This window comes from Xenopus tropicalis, chromosome 5, assembly GCF_000004195.4.
Source record: "Xenopus tropicalis strain Nigerian chromosome 5, UCB_Xtro_10.0, whole genome shotgun sequence".
Lineage (NCBI taxonomy): Eukaryota > Metazoa > Chordata > Amphibia > Anura > Pipidae > Xenopus > Xenopus tropicalis.
In genome coordinates, this window is record NC_030681.2 from 129603725 (window position 1) to 129620873 (window position 17149).

The 17149-nt window shown below is 42.3% G+C and overlaps 1 protein-coding gene across 1 annotated transcript in view; it reads right to left on the reverse strand.

The window, feature by feature from the left end:
- gk5 (glycerol kinase 5) overlaps nucleotides 1–12155 on the reverse strand; it is a 28749-nt gene extending 16594 nt beyond the window's left edge. The window contains exons 1-4 of the mRNA XM_004917831.4: nucleotides 11879–12155; nucleotides 5114–5207; nucleotides 4742–4817; nucleotides 435–528 (exon numbers count right to left, since the gene is read on the reverse strand). Of these exons, the coding sequence (XP_004917888.1) occupies nucleotides 435–528; nucleotides 4742–4817; nucleotides 5114–5207; nucleotides 11879–12001 (387 nt within the window). The 5' untranslated portion in view covers nucleotides 12002–12155. The remainder of the gene's footprint in view (nucleotides 1–434; nucleotides 529–4741; nucleotides 4818–5113; nucleotides 5208–11878) is intronic.
- Nucleotides 12156–17149: the final 4994 nt, after the last annotated feature.

The following is a 17149-nucleotide window of genomic DNA, read 5'->3' on the forward strand; positions in this document are numbered from 1 at the left end:
AGTGCTTAGCAATCACTTGGGCCCTGCACTTTGCTCATTGTGCTGGATTAAAAATCTGGTGAGAAAAGCAGCATGCAGTGTTGCCCTGCCTTAGGGCATACAATAAGGATAGTGCCCTGCTGCGGCCTGTGCCTCTTGCTGCTCCTTACTTGTGGATCTGAAAGCAAATTTGAGGATGGGTTGGGAATGGCTATGTGCCTGTCCCCCACCCCTCACAAACAGATTGCTAACCAGCACAGTCAGATATGTATTCTAGGGTCGAGCAGCAATTTACACAATGCAGTGTGCAAAGGGCAAAATACTGGCCAACTGCAGTTTTGTTTTGCACTTAGACACTGTGTTCTGATTTGTATATGTCTTCTCATATATTGCTGACTGACATTGTACACAGTTACACATACTCTCACTCATGTAAGTGAAATACCATTCCATACCTTTAGCAGCACAGAGCTGTTCCAGGAAGAAACCAGGTCAGCTGCACGTAGGTCCTGCCAACTGATGAAGTTATGGAAAGGTTCTCCCGTTGTCCTTGAAATAGAATATGAAGCAAGAGCTGATCCAAAGCTTCACGCAGGTACATACAGCATGTACAGTAACTGAGTATGGACCAGGCTAATCAAGCTTGTGCTTGCATAGGAATGTGTAATGAAATAGTTAATCCTCCTTACCCTCTCTAGGAAATCATGCTTTATGGTGGAAATTCTGTCTTTAAATGCAGCATGCAGACCACAGAGAAAGAAATCACTGCACATACTGCCATCTTACAACTGATGTGGTCAGCCTGGCTGAATTTATCCTCACTATATGGCTATTTGGGATTTCTGGGCGACATGGTGTGCAGTTTTCAAAGACTGTTGTATTCCAGTCAGGCAGGACAAAAATATCTCAGCTCTGATGCCTGTTCTTGGCAGAAGGATGAGGCATCAGCTGATGGGTATGAGAGGAAACACCGTTTCAGAGAAACAAGATGTACTGATTGTCAAGCAGCAGGGGTGTAACTATGGATGAAGCAGAATCTGCTATTAACGGCGAGCTTGTAAGGTACAGGGGCCCAATCTGGCACTGACGGCAGCTTCGGAATTTTTTTTAAAGAAAAAGTTAAGGGGCTAGGGCTGCCATCAGGGGGGGGCCTCGGTACTAAGGGGGCTTCATTTATTAACTAACTGTTCACCTCGGCTGCAGAATGGGACCCTAATTTTCAAAAAATGGCCTTGCACACTCATAACCAGATGATCCACCCTAGTTATGTCCTGTTATGTTATAACCCTGCCCATGATCTAACCAAACCCCATCTGCTCCCCTGCAAGCCCAGCCCTTTCATAACTTGCGAACCACACTTTTATATCTCTTGGGGCCCCACCAGTTACAGGGCCCCTGTACCACATGATGGCAGCCCTGTCTCTATGGAGTGGCTCTTTGCCAAAGAATAGGGGGCAGGGATTCAATTCAACCCAAGGATTAATGCTGCCTCTCCAGCAGCAACTCTGTGTGACTGGCAATCTATATACAACAAAGTGCAGCTTGCCGCACTTAGGGACAGATTTATTAACATTTCAATTGGTATCACTGCTATTAACATCTTCCTGACCATTTTCCTGACAGTCTTGCCGGTGTTTTAGCAAATTGTCACATTCATCTAGGCAAAAATCATCTGAACCTAAAATTACATGAAAGAATTTAAAGTAAATTATTTATGGAACCAAAGCAGAGTTATTTCCTGCTCTGTGCGGGGCGTCCGATACAAAGCTAAAACAGCAGGGCATTATTCTTGTATTTTGCACTACAGAGAAAAATAACATAAATAATGTGTTAGGGTGAAGACACACTGAGCTACTAGTAGCAGCTACTTTTTCATGGCTACTAAACTCCAGAAAATTCCCCGCCATAGACAATACTGAGAATTGCCTCTGCTAAACACACAGAGACAGTTATCAGTAAATGATCAGCTTTGTCTTTTTTAGTAGCCACGATAAGTAGCTGCTACTAGTAGCTCCATGTGTCTTCACCCTTAAGAGTTATATCATGTACCCAATCTGCACCATACTGCTCACCTTGCCACCCCCAGTGTATCAGATGGTGTACCAGTGCAGTTATATTATCATTTTTCAGGGTTCAGGAAAACTGCACCCCCAGAATGAATACTTAAGCAACAGATTATATTATAGTTTATATTATGTTTCTCGCCAAACTGGAATATATATCAGTAAATATTGTCCTTTTACATCCTTTCCCTTGAGCCGCCATTTAGTGATGGGCTGTGTGCTCCCTTAGAGATCAGCTGACAGGAAATAATGCAGCTCTGACTGTAACAGGAAGTAGTGTGGGAGTAAAAGGCAGAACTCTGCCCATTAATTGGCTGATGGGGCCTAGCATGTATGTGCCTTGGCCTCTCTGAAGACCCAAAACCCACCGGGCGTGGGACAACTATCCCCCCTGTCCCCCCGATGGTGGCCCTGATCCCCTCACTTGACATTTTCCCATTATATGCACCCAGCAAACACACCTATCCATCCCCTGGCATCTCAAATGCAACATGGTAAGTAAAATACATAATGGGCAATAGAGAGAAATCTATAAACAGAGAAGGAAATAGCTGGTAAAGATGAGCTATTTTTTTTTTTTTGGCAGGTATGAATTTGTGGTGAAATTCTGCATTTTCTCCGGGACTTTAATGCATTTGGGAATTTTAGCTATTTCACAAATTTTTTGTTGAAGTGAAATAGCGCAGATTCGGTCATCACTAGAGGAAAGTTATACCTGAGAAAAACTGTTGCTAAAAACACATCTATAAATAAGATGACAATTGGCTAAAAGACTGGGACACTCAGTGGCGTGTAGCATAAGGGCCCTCTGCAGTTGTGTAAGGTGTAATCAGGTTGTGTCATGAGGAGTTCCTGATGGTCAAAGATAGAGCAATGCACCTAAGCTGGGGCTCATCCACTGAATAGAGTCGAAAACCTATGTAAAACAATCAATATTAAAGTTAAACCTGTAGCCAGTAGTAATGCTAAGCCCCCCCTGCGTGTTTGACTGCGGCACGCACCACTGACGTCACAGCATGGCACCACACTGACACAGCAGGAGTTGTGCCCACATTTTTATCCCTTAATCAATAAAATTCTTTCTTTTTCACAATTATTCTCCCCTAAGTACAACCTGCCAGAGCTGTACCACTCAGATGTGCTGCTGGGGGCCACTGCTTCTGATAGTCAATGTGCTGCCGTGGGACAGCATAGCTGCTGAAAAACCAGAAAAACCAAATGCAAAAAATACAAAATGAAGACCAATTGCAAATTGTCTCAGAATATCAATGTCTATACCATACTGAAAGTTTATTTAAATTTGAACAACCCCTTGAAGAGACACACCAGCTAGAATGTAAATTGCCAGTGGGATGGCATACTCGTCGCTGCAATGTACTGAAGTCGCAGTCACAGCATGGCACCAGACTGACACAGGAGTCATGCACACATTTTCACCCCGCCAATCAATAAATTTTTTTCTCCTTCATATATTATATTATATGTGTGTGTAGAAAAAGGCTGAGGCACACACTTATAGGGATTACAACCTGGGTGCAAATCAGAAAGACAATATAAATATGTAAAAAATACACCAGGAAAATTTTGTCAAAAAAAAACTTATTTTATTTAGATCGACGTTTCGGTCCTCACCCGGGACCTTTATCAATTTGGATTTCTTACAATTGAGTGCTATTCTGATACCTACTGGGTAGGGCTGGGCTATATACCGTTTAATACCGAATACCGGTGTTTTTTTTTTTAAAACTATATTCATTTTTCAGATACCGCAATACCGGGGTGTCAGGGTACTCACCCGTGCGGGCCGGTCTTGCCCGCCTCCTTGCGTGCGCGCGTCCCATTGTCCGCGGGACGTTGCACACGCGAGTCCAGGTGCGCGTACGTCAAAGCGCACGTACATGTCAAAGCACGCACGTCCGTGACGCGCTGACGGCGCCGGTTCTGTGCATGCATGGGGGGTATTTAAAGCTATCAAACGCCTCCTCCTGTGCTATGTTGTCTGCGGCCTTGCCTGGGAAACTAAGCCTGCCTGATTTACCTTACGACTTTCTGTTGCCGATCCTTCGCTTGCCTGACTCTGATTTTCAATACTGCAGTAATTATTCTCTAATTTATTAGGAAATGGGGTTAACACCTAATCATGCATGGAAAAAAAAAATACCGTCAAATACCGGGACACCGATATAATTTTGAAAAATACCGTGATATAAATTTTTGGTCATACCGCCCAGCTCTACTACTGGGAGCTGCTATCTTGCTCCCTTCCCATTGTTCTGCTGATTGGCTGCTGGGGGGGGATATCACTCCAACTTGCAGCGCAGCAGTAAAGTGTGACTGAAGTTTATCAGAGCACAAGTCACATGGCTGTGGCACCCTGGGAAATGAAGAATATGGCTAGCCCCATGTGAAATTTCAAAATTAAATATAAAATTGAAATTATGGAAAAATGGATTTCAATGCAGGATTCCGCTCTCTTAACTCTCTATTAACTGATGCGTTTTGAAAGAAACATGTTTTCCCAAGACAGTATTCCTCCAAGATTAGAAAACCACAGGTTCAAAGCGTTCCAAATAATAGATCCTATACCTGTCATGGGATAACAGTGTACTTTGTATAAACCATAAATGAGAAAGTGAGCAGGAATGTGTGTGTTGGGGCTGAATAATGGCAGGACAATGTAGCTAGTATTGGCAGCTTACTTGTTCCATGTGATAAATGTTGCTCTCTGTGTTGAAATCCCAAGCCCAGCCACTTGACTCATCTGGATTCCTGCATCTGGGAATAAATAGAAGTCAGATACTGTGCTGATAGTAAGTAGCCAAAGGGCACTTTACAAATATACAGGAAGTATTAGGAGTCATTGATTACCATAATTGCTGCACAACTGTGGCCTTGGGGGGGATGCACTTGATGAAAATGTGGCCAATGTGTTAAAACACTGTGCCGGCACTTGGTTGCCAGTTTGGTGGGAAATCATGGTTTCCCACGTAAATGAGCCCTAGCTATGATGCCCTAAGGGACAAATAAAGCACAAGGATTTGAGGAACATTTAAACAAATGTGAGAAATTACCTTTGATTGCCTCTTTTACTATTCCAACAAACTGATCCCATAAGGACTCAGGATCGATTTCCACATATCCGGTCTGAGGGTACAGAACTTTCAGCTATAGAGAAAAGGGAAAAAGTCTTTAAATAACCAGAAATCCTTAAAGGGGTGGTTCCATTAGCTGTTAATATGTTATAGAAAACTCTATTCCTAGCAACTTTACAATTGGTCTTTATTATTATTATATATACCTTTTTTTGTTTTTTTTTCATTATTTGCCTTCCTCTTCTACACCTTTCCAGTGGGGTTCAGCTAAAAATCTATTGCTCCGAGAGCCTACAATTTTATTGTTATGGTTACTTTTTATTCCAAATATTCCTAATCATATTCCATTTTGTCCTTCATTTAAATCACTGTCTGGTTGCTAAGGTAAACAAGACCCTAGCAACCAAATAGTTGCTCACATTTTCTATGTCATACTAAAAGTTAATTTAAAGGTAAACAACCCCTTTGAAAAAAGAGAAGAACATTTCAGAATAATTGTTTCCTTCTCTTTATAGATGGAGGGTGCCGATGTGTTAGAAGTGTACAGGCCCAGACTGGGATTTAAAATAGGCCCTGGCATTTCATCTACACAAGGGCCCAAACAGCCCCCCACCAGCCCAATAAATAGTGAGTGTCTATGGCATCTTACAGCAGCCCCTCTGGCATTTGCCGGGCCTGGAAGTCTATGCACTGTTACTTCTCTAGAGTGATAAAATGCTGAGAGTTTTTATTAATGTCCAGAGCCTTTGCAACAATGTCGCTTTCCAAGGATTTTTGCAAACTTTTTGTCTGCAGCATAAAAATATTTAAATATTTATTTTTAGCAAATTAAAATGTGCATTTCTACATATAAACAGCTAATACAGCACATGTGATAGAAGGTGACCATGCTTTGCTCCTGGCGTTTGAAGTTAAAACTGGAGAACAACGTTCTTAAATATTTTTATCCATTACTATCTATTTTATTCCCTTTTTACCGCATTATCTACTTTCTCCCCTAGTTTCAAAAATACTGTGCTGTCAAAACATATAATAGCAGTTTTATTACTCTCGGTGCCTTGGAGAGCATAGGAAGAGAGGTGCAGAGTTCATTCTGTAAGGTGTTATCAGGAAAACTCCGCATTTTGTCAGTCCATTCACCTGTTTTATCGCTTTTCCTAGGATGAGGTGAGAGACCAAAGTATGGAAAGAGATGAGCCCTAGGGCTGAACTGGCGATTAACTAAATAGGAGATAAATATTCCTATCACTTGCTGTTCAAAACAGGCAATTATCAGGAAACCAGGGGTCATGCCGACCTCGCAGAACTGGTATCTCTCTAATACACTGTGTGAGCAAAGGGAACACACACCAATGTATCTGGCTATTTCATTAACTCTGACTGAGAGAGGCAGATTTCAGAGAGGGGGGCAATTACATTCCATTACATGTTATTTATATAGAGCTTTACAGTCCCTGCAGCAGCGGAGCTTACAATCTAAGGTCCCTATCCTATTCACACACACTATGGTCAGTTTTGTTAGGAAACAGTTAACCTTCCTGTGCGTTTTTGGAGTGTGGGAGGAAACCAGAGCAACTAAATGAAACCCACATAAGCATTGGGGGGGCCCTGGCTGAAATTAAACTCTACAACTACAAGTGCTACCCACTGAGCCACCACGCTGATCATTAGATTTAGAAAGTTTATTATTTTCATTAGATAAAATTCATTAACACAAAGGGGCTGATTTACTAACCCACGAATCCGACCCGAATTGGAAAAGTTCCGACTTGAAAACGAACATTTTGCGACTTTTTCGTATTTTTTGCGATTTTTTCGGTGTCTTTACGAATTTTTTGTTACCAATACGATTTTTGCGTAAAAACGCGAGTTTTTCGTAGCCATTACGAAAGTTGCATAAAATCGCCCGATTTTTCCGTAGCGTTAAAACTTACGCGAAAAGTTGCGCCTTTTTCGTAGCGTTAAAACTTAAAAGGTGCGAAGTTTCGCATAAGTTTTAACGCTACGAAAAAAGCGCAACTTTTTGCGCAAGTTTTAACGCTACGAAAAATCGCAAGATTTTACGCAACTTTCGTAATGGCTACGAAAAACTTGCGTTTTTACGCAAAAATCGTATTGGTAACGAAAAATTCGTAAAGACGCCAAAAAAATCGCAAAAAAACGAAAAAATCGCAAAATACCAATCATTATGAAAAAAACGCAATCAGACTCATTTCGACCTGTTCGTGAGTTAGTAAATGTGCCCCATAGTGTGCATCTCCACAGACCTGTTGTGTAAGGACAGCACTAATGTGCCAATATGGTTCTTGTCTGACAGGCTTTGCAAACCTGACAGATATCCGGACAATTTTATCCAGGCATTTGGGAGGCCACCCATACAGAGGCCAATCAACTGTTGACTTGGTCTGGAGGGGCTAAATCAGTAGGTTATAATGGCCTGTGCATGGCCGGCTTAAGAATGTTAACAAAATTGATTTTAAAGGGAAGGTATACCAGAGTAGTACCAAACCACAAACCGAGTACTTTACATATATCTATAGGTTATATCTGTCCATTCAGCAACTACAAATTAAATATGTAGTATGCAAAGTACAATTGCAGACACAATTTCCTCGTGTTCTTTACCCACAATGCAGTGTTCTGCCCATAATTCCAGCATGACTGCACTCACTAGATGGAGCTGCACTTGACTCAAATGCTGCTGATCCAACAAAATCGACGCACATTGACACAAATTAAACAGAATTGCGCTAAAAGTTTTGGTCAACATGAGATTGACACGTGCACCCAATTCTTTTGGCGCAGCTACACTGCTACAATCGATGCAGGCCACAGTGGGAACCCTGGGCTCCCACGGCCCGTGTCAATAAGCACAACTGCACTCAGCCGTGCCAATTGCAACGAAACAGAAGTGCAATGGACACATGTTGACGCAAGTGCATTTAATGAATGGGATGGTATATGCCAGTGTCTGCAGACAAGCACAGCTATGATTCGGCATGTGAATGACCCCTAGAGTGATTTTGAGTATTTTACCCACTGAGGTTACTTCTGCCTCTAGGAATATGGGGTAAAAATGCCCCTATGTAGACATTAAGTAAAAAAAAACAACAACATTTAATACCTTTAAATCAATGGTATTATGACAATAAAATGCAGTCATTTTTGCATCTACTGGAAAGAGTGCTTCTCTGCTTCTTGGAAGGGAATTCCTATTCAACCAAGGGGGAATTTAAACAGTGTAAGATTCCATTGTGCCAAGCAGATCTAGTGCTCTCCGACTGCCTACATGTAATAGTGAGGAACAAAGGTGTTATTGTGCTGCGTCCTCTTCATATTAAATCTGAAGGAAGACTTTAGGCTTTTTCATAGGCAAGCTCTAAAAACACAGTCTTCAAACAGAACAATGGCCTACGGCTAGCACTGTACATCAGTTCTTGGCAATGTAACCAATAGCCGCTTGCTTGCGTTAACAGTGACCTCACAGGGCCTTGCATGGTTATAGGTTGGGTGGGGGTCTTACAATGGCAACATGCTGCAGTTTAGGGTTGAGTCCAGCTTGAGTTTTTCCTGACCAGCACATCGCCACTAAAGATCAGGTTGGGAGTTCAATGGCTGGAAAACCTAGTTGCCCATATGGCACTAGCCCACTGGTTCTCAACCTGGAGGGCAGGTTAAAGTGAGGGCCAGGGCCAGTTAAAGTGAGATATTGGTAGAATTCCTATTTTGCCTCTAGATACATCTGAAAGACCATCTTGAAGGTCAGTTAGAGTGAGATTTCTGTGGAACCCTCCTGGACACTCTTTGACCTGTGGCTGAATGGTTCATTCTGCAGTGTTTTTCCTAAATGTTTAATATTGCACCTCTAAGAGGGACCTGACCAGAGGAAGTCTGAAAAACTACTACCCTAGCCTAAAATTGACAGAACCATTATCTTAGCTAAAACAGGAGTTCTCATTAGCAGACCTTGATTAAGCCTTGGATTAAGCCTTACAAGACACTGAGAGCGAGATACATACATTCATATGAATAAAAAAATGGTGCAATAACTTCCCAAGAAGCCATCTCTCATAGATGATAATGTAAAAATTGGATCTGAATTGACTAGAAATGCTCATAGACATTCAACACAAACCAAGAAAGGACTAGGAATGAGCGAATTTGTATGACCTGTCAGACTGGGTAAAAGCTCCTACAACTCCTACAAAGATGCCGCGTATAGCCATTTTTATTGAGTTATCCACCTACTGGCCTGTGTATGGGCACAAATCAACACCATTCCTGATATTGGTACGGTAACTTTTTATTTTTATTCTACAGTGCTGACATGTTAAAGGCTTTATAGAGGTTGTTCTTCAGTTCCTGCCCCCGCATAAGTTCTCTACCACGTGCACCCACTATGGTCAATATGCCTAGAAGACAGTTAACCTGAGTGTATATTTTTGGAGTGTAATAGGAAACTGGAGTACCTGTAAGAACACCACTCAGGCAGAAAAGGAATACACAGTACAAATAATGCATATAGTGTATAGGTTGGACCTGGGTTTTCCAAATAAGAGATCTTTCCATAATTTGGATTACCATGCTTAAATTGGCTGAAAATCATTTTAACATTAAATAATCCCAGTAAGATTGTTTTGCCACAAATATGAGTTCATGCAGCTTAGTTACCATCAAGTACAAACTACTGTTTTATTATTACAGAGAAATAGGAAACAATTATTAAAAAAAATAGAATTATTAATTTAAAATGTCAATAGGAGTCCAAAAAATCACCTGCTCTACTCTACTGAATGTTACACTGCTATCAGGCTTGAATAGAAGCTTTATTTGTTAATGACTGTGTCCCTTAAAGCTGATTTACAACAGTATGAGAGGTTATGTTGGGACACGCAGAGATACCCTGTTATATAACAGCATTCTGTGAATGGCTTGGGTTTCTATTTGCAGAGTCAGTATATAGGGATTTATAGTTGCCAATGACCACTAAGAAAGAACAATCCCGACAAAACAATGGTAGTAAATATATTCAGCAGAACCCTAATTTTACTTTTTGACAGCTTCAAAACAGTGTAAATTTTAAGAAAATGTTGAATCCAGGAAAGAAAAACAGTCAACTCGTGAGGTACTGGGAAAAATTGCATCAGTATTCTGATGCCCAATAACTGCCCAAAATGTGTTTCTTGCAATGTGTGATCTCTCTTTGTCACTGTGCTGTACTCCCATATTACACTCTCAGCCAGGGCTGTATATTCTAGATAGGCAACCAATCTAGGTGCCCTATGCCTAGCTATGTGGCAGGATCGGGGGTCAGCTCTTGGGTGCCTATACAGTAAATGCTTTTTTCCCTTTTTGTCAAACCCCCATCCTGTCACTGGAAAACTGCTGCTGAGTAAGAGGGGTACCTGTCTCCTGTTGGATTGGCACTTGTTTATGGATTATAGAACTAATCTGTTGATCGAGTAGGAGGCACAGGGGCATTTGTAAGAAAAGTGCTCTATTTCAATACTGCGCTGCGCACAGCTATATTTTTACACCTCTTCTGTTCTTTGCACTGAGTTTTATCTATCCCTTTCTAGTAATCACTTAACTTTTTTTACCCTGTTCCTTATCAACACATTAGCCCATATCACAATAACTGGGCACTTTTCCCTGGTTTCTCCCTACCAGGCTGGTATTTACCTAAAGGTGGCCATACACTGGCAGATTTTAGTGCCGATTCGGGCCTGACGGGCCTACCCGACGGAGATCAGGCCTAAAATTGGGCAGATCTTGGTCAGGCAGGTTTGTTATTCCGTCAGATTGGGGACCGCATCGGCCCAAATGATTTGCTTTGGTCTTAAGTGGGCATATTGGGAGAAGGTCAATTCACTTGGCCACCTAACCAAACGAGCAAATCTTCTTGTGTATGGCCATCTTAAATCTGGCCATACAGGCACTGATAATATTGTACGAAACCTTGTTTTGTACGATATTTGGTGCGTGTATGGCAAGTTGACCAAGGAGGCTGCTGATATCGGTCGAGTCGCCGATCAGCCAGGTTAAAAGATTTTGATCGGGCGCCATAGAAGGCGCCTGAGCAAAATCTGCTGTCAGGGCTGAATAGGCAGAAGGAGGTAGAAATCCTATTGTTTCTACCTCCTTATCTGCCGTTTCAGCCCTGAACGTTAGTGGCGGATTTAACGATCTTTCGTGCGACCGGTGTGTGGCCACCTTTAGACCCTGCTCACACCAGCTACATTGTGTTAGCATCTCAGTAGCAGGAAAGCAGCAACAAGTTACTACAACCATTCACTCACTGTACAATTTCACTGCATTGTGTTCATTATCAAAATGATAACAAACAATACAACACTGCCAATAGAAAAAAGATGATCCTGTGGCAATTCCATTAACTCTCACTTATGTTGCATGTAAATCTGCTTGCCCTTAGAGCTGTCAGCACTTCCCCCCGTGTGAACTGTCCCATAGGTAATAAAGAACTTTTCTTGCAGTGGGTAGCAGGGAATCTCACCATGAATGTATATATATATATATGCACTCTTTAAGTATTATGAGGCCAGATGGAGCCATAACTGTACTGCACTGAGCTTATGCCGGCTCCTGACTGAAACTTTGGACCTGCGAGCCCCCAGCATTCCGTGCTCACCTTCCCCTGTAGAACCCTGATATATAACTACCCCCGGGCTGCCACTTCAGCCGCCCTATACTGGATCTCCTGGTACCGGTGCCTCCCGCTGTCACCTTGTCCTCCGCGCTCCCGCAGATCTGTCCCGCCTGGTTGTACAGGTGACACCTCAGCACACTGCTCCCAACATCCACAGCGACTATCAGCCGATCCCTGTATCCATTCCTGGCTGAGCCCATAGTGACAGCAACAAGCACCCCGCACAGCTACCGGCTTGCCATGGCCACAGCATCCAGATGTACGTGCGCGCTCCCGAGCAGCCAGACGCCCGGGCACGCCCCCGGCTTCCCCACACACACAGCACATAGGGCAAGGCGTAACCGCGGTGCTGCTCAGGAGAGGCGGCCCTGCTGTGACGAACTGATAGTTCCCTGAGGGGAGCGGGATGTTATGCTCCATAGTGCCCATTCATATAGGAGTTAGAACTACAGGGATCCCTAAAACTTAATTCTTACACTATAACATAGGGGGCCCTCTAGCTGAAGGAATATTCCTTTATCCATATTTTCTTACCTACATGTGAAATCTCATACCTCAACCTGTTTGCTGCATTAGGTGTTCTTGGAACTGCACCAAGGTGTTTCCATACCTGTATCCTTGTTATAAGCCACTGGTCCCCAACCTTTTATACTCATGAGCAAAAAAATGTTGGGGAGCAACACAAGCATGAAAACATTTCCTAGGGGGTGACCAATAAGGGCTGCCATTGGCTATTTGATAGCCCAGTGATGACTGGCAGCCTAGGGGGCTCTGCTTGGCATAGAAATGGTCTTTGTGCCTCCAAATCTTGTCTTCTAGTCAGAAATTCAAAAATAGGCACCTGCTTTGAGGCCACTGGGAGCAACATCAGAAGGGTTGGTGAGCAGCATGTTGCTCAGGAGCCACTGGTTGGGGATCACTGTTATAAGCTAAGGGTGGCCTTAAATAAAAGTTGGTGCCCCAAGGAGTGCGGAAGCCAAAAATGTGGCATACAGTTAGATATGAAAAAAAAAAAATATATATATATATATATATGACAGCAGGAGAGACAACTTTGGCATTTATGGTAAAGACATTAAAGTGGAGGCTTGTGGCTCTTTGTATTAAGGGATCTGGTGGTAAAAGCAGGATGAGAGACCTCGAAACAGGACTGGACCAAGTTCTAATGGTGTCCAAGGTCCAGTGGGCAGCCATCTAGCCCCTTATGCTGCCAGTTGCTTGCAAGCACCCCTAACCCCTGTGCCAGTACTGCTGATCACCCCCTGCCATTTTTTCACTGGTTGCTTGCCTAATCTCATCCCCTGTGCCCTGACCTTCCCCAATTTGCTCCACAACACCTTGTGTCCAAGGCAGCCGCCTATCCCTAGTTAAAGCCCTGCCTAGAAACGCTCTTCATATTTACCAGTGCATACAGTAGAACCCTGATTTTACATTTCCAAGGGGACTGGGTCAAAACAGCATCATTTTCAAGAAAACTTAAAATCTGGGGAAAAAAAGATGCCACTTGGTTCTATGGGACCTTGAAGAAACTGTAAATTCTGGAAAACTGCTAAATCTTGGTACGTGAAATTGGGGTTCTAGTGTATATAAAACTAAAAAGATCAGAAATGCGCAGGCAATGTCCAGGCTATAGTTATTTCTGAGACTAAATATGGCTGTAAATGCTGGACAGATAAAAAGGAATTAGTGTTAACTCTAAATGGACTGCTGTAAGCTGGCATAGATCAGTGCTTAGTATGTGTGGGGCTGATTGGGCCTTTTATTGGTTGAAATGCCAGGGCCTATTTTAGATCTCAGCAAAGCAAGCCTTTAAACTTGGCATTGGAGGATATAAAAAAGGAACTAGAGGATGCTATGGATGACAACAAAATCACACAGAATGCAACCTAACCTTCCACTTGAAGCACATAAAACCAGACTGAAAGATTCACTCAGGGTCAGGGGTCTCTGAATTAAAGGGGATGTAAACCCTGCTGCACAGCACTGCTCAACCAAACTTTACTCAGTTGTTGCTGGCTTACAAATCCCAGAATAATATAACATATAATGAAGGTTGAGGCATGCTGGGAGCAGTAGTCCAGCAACATCAGGGGTGTGCTCGTTAAGTATTACTGCTCAATAAAACTGTTCCAAAATGTTTCCCCAAATCTCCACAGCCAGTGACTGCTTTAAAATGTGAAACATCTTCCAATTAGAATCCCAGCTGATGTGTGTAAATCTGGCTCCATGTTCTTTGTTCCTGCAATTGGAGTTGGGAGCATTTAGTACAGTTTTCCAGCACTGAACAAGTTTGTCCTTTATCTCCATGTCTGACTCCTGTGTCATATAATAAAGGAAAAAATGACATAATTATTGCTATACATAAAATGCCAGCAAGATGCCTGACATAGTCCAATCAGCATTCTCATTGGTCACTTCTTCTACATTTATAATGAAGTTTTTTTATAATAACATTTGTCACTAGTGAATTTTCTTGCATCTATAATTATGTTTTTGGCAACTTCCATAGCAAATCTAGGGGGTGCAGTGGGGCAGCATCATGGCTGGGTTTACTACAAACAAGGTGACACCCACTTTAGTTAGGCCCCCACTGGTGACTTCTCTGTCATTCCTTCATGATTCAGTAGCTGATATTGGTTATATAAAGGGATTGCTTTATACTGAGTCAGAGGGAGCATGTGATTCTGTGTGTAAGAGACCCAACACAATACACATCTGCATGATTTTGGATTTAGCAACCTTCTATATCAGCATTAGCTCTCCAACTGGTAGATGTATTCTTACCTAAGGAACAGATAATATTTACACTGCTATTCCTTAGTGAATTCATTTTATGTCTCAGTTATGTTGGTTTTGTAATTAATTGTTTTATTGTGAAGAACTGCTTATAGTTATTATGTTATTATTATGTTTGAAGAATTAAAAAGGGGTGATGGGGTAATGGCTACTGCCCTTGTGATTGTATTTTTAATGAAACCTTTAAGTATGTGGTTGGTACCTCTCGCATTAATATTGTTATATTATAATTTAAGAAAATATTGGGTTGTTGCCCTTAATGCAGTTTGGAAAAGCCTTGAGTGCATTATTTTCTATAAATTTTTGTTATAATGCGTTACCGCCCCACATAAGTGCATAGGTTAAAGACTACCTTATATGAAAATAAGTGCAGTTACAGGTATATGTATTTGACAGTCAAAAGGACAGGGAGGGATTCAATTGTTATATGTGCCATCTATTGGCTGTATGTATGTTTACAATCACAGTGCTGTGGAAAGAAAAAAATCTGTGTTTGTTTTTAGGATGCAGGATAGGATGCAGCAAGTTCTTTCCAAATCCTAAAGTTGCACACCTCATCTAATGTCTCTGACTCTTTGCAGCTTTCAAAAGGGAGTCACTGACCCCAGCAGCCAAAAACTTGCTCTGCAAGACTACAATTTTACTGTCATTGCTACTTCTTATTACCCATCTTTTTACTCAGCCCATCTCCTATTTGTATTCCCGTTCATTCAAACCATTGCCTGATTGCTAGGGTAATTTGGATCAGATACTTGCTGAAATTCTAAACTGGAGAGCTTCTGAAAAAAAGCTAAATGATTAAAAGAGAAGGAAAGGCTAAGTGACTTTAATCCCTTACCTTGTACCCCAGGCTGGTGCCCCTGTTAGGAGAAAACTGCACCAGCCCGGGGTAGCTGTTGCGAGCGATTCCTTCTTCCACGTTTCTTCTGCGGCGAAATCCCTGGGCCGGCGCTTGCGCATTAGAGTGAAAAGTGGACTTTGTTGTTAAAGTTCAGCTTTTCACTCTAATGCGATGCACAATGCGCCAACATGGAAGAAGGAAGCGTTTGCTGCTACCCCGGACTGATGCGGTTCTCTCCGAACAGGGGCACCAGCCCGGGGTAAAGGATTAAAGTCACTTGGGGGTGCCTAACATTTTGGCACCAAGTGACTTAGCCTTTCCTTCTCCTTTAAAAACACACACAAAATACAAAGTGAAGACTGATTGCAAATTGTCTCAGAATATCAAGCTACTGTATACATCATACTAAACACTAAATTTAAGGTGAACAACCGCTTGAACATATGTTAGGTTTAAACTTTAGGTGAACATTTAATGTAATGACTGTCTATAAGTAATATGTGCTTAATTTCAAGATGTTTTGCATGTAATTCTCAAGGGGAGCAATTTTAATAACATGCAAATGTTTAACTCTTAGACATTTTTCACTGATTGGTTGATTTGAATATTTATACAAAGTGATGACTTCTGGGGTTATCCTGATGATGGTTCCAGGGCTTCCAGTTCATGCATAAACAGGTATTGTCACGGTCGGCACCCTAAACCAGAACAGATGCCAAGTTCCCTTGTCTCGGCTCGGCTTCACCAGTATTGTGACCGCCTTTGGCTTCGGGAGGAGCCCTCAGCTACTCAGATGCCACCTGGACTTAACGAGGGGAACAAGGCAGGAGTTCTGGCAAGCAAAGGGGCACGACTGTAGATAAAGTCAGTTAGGCCGAAGATCACGGTACAAATAGGGTTAAACAAGGTCGTCGTCAGGCAGGCTAGGTCAGGGCGGGCAGCAATCAAGGATAGTCAGACAGGCAAGGGTCAAACCGGATAATCAATACAGCAGGATGAGACGAAATCGTAATCGAAGTACAAGCCGAGGTCAGATATGGATAATCAGAATAGTCAGGAGCAAGCCGGGTCAAAAACACAGGAAGGCAACAAGCAGGATACAGGAACGAAATACACAAGGTTCAGAAAGGCACCAGGAATGAAATCCTATCACGGGCAATGAATCTAATGCAATGGCCCTTAAAGTATTTTGAATTTCGCGCCTTTGCGCGCTGACGTCATGACGTCAGCGCGCATGCGCCTTTAAAATGCGGAAGTGCGCGCGCGCGCGCACCTAGGAGAGAGCCGGCACAGGGAGCAGACGGCGCGGCGGGTGTCCCCGCCGATGGCAGCGCGGCGGGCGTCCCCGCCGTGCCGGTAAGGCACTTTTCCTTACAGGTATGGAATGCATTATCTGGAAACCTGTTATCCAGAAAGATCTGAATTATGTGAAGGCCATCTCCTATAGACCCTATTTTAATCAAATAATTAAACTTTTTAAAAATAATTTCCTTTTTCTCCATAATAATAAAACAGCAGCTTATACTTGATCCCAACTAAGATTTAATTAATACTTATTTGCATTAAAACAATCCTTTGGGCTTATTTAATGTTTAAATGATGTTAGTAGACTTAAGGAATTCTTATATATTTCAATTTCCAACTCATCATAAAACATGTTTTATATAGATTACATGATTTTCAGCCTGAAAACATTAGTAATTTAAGTAAC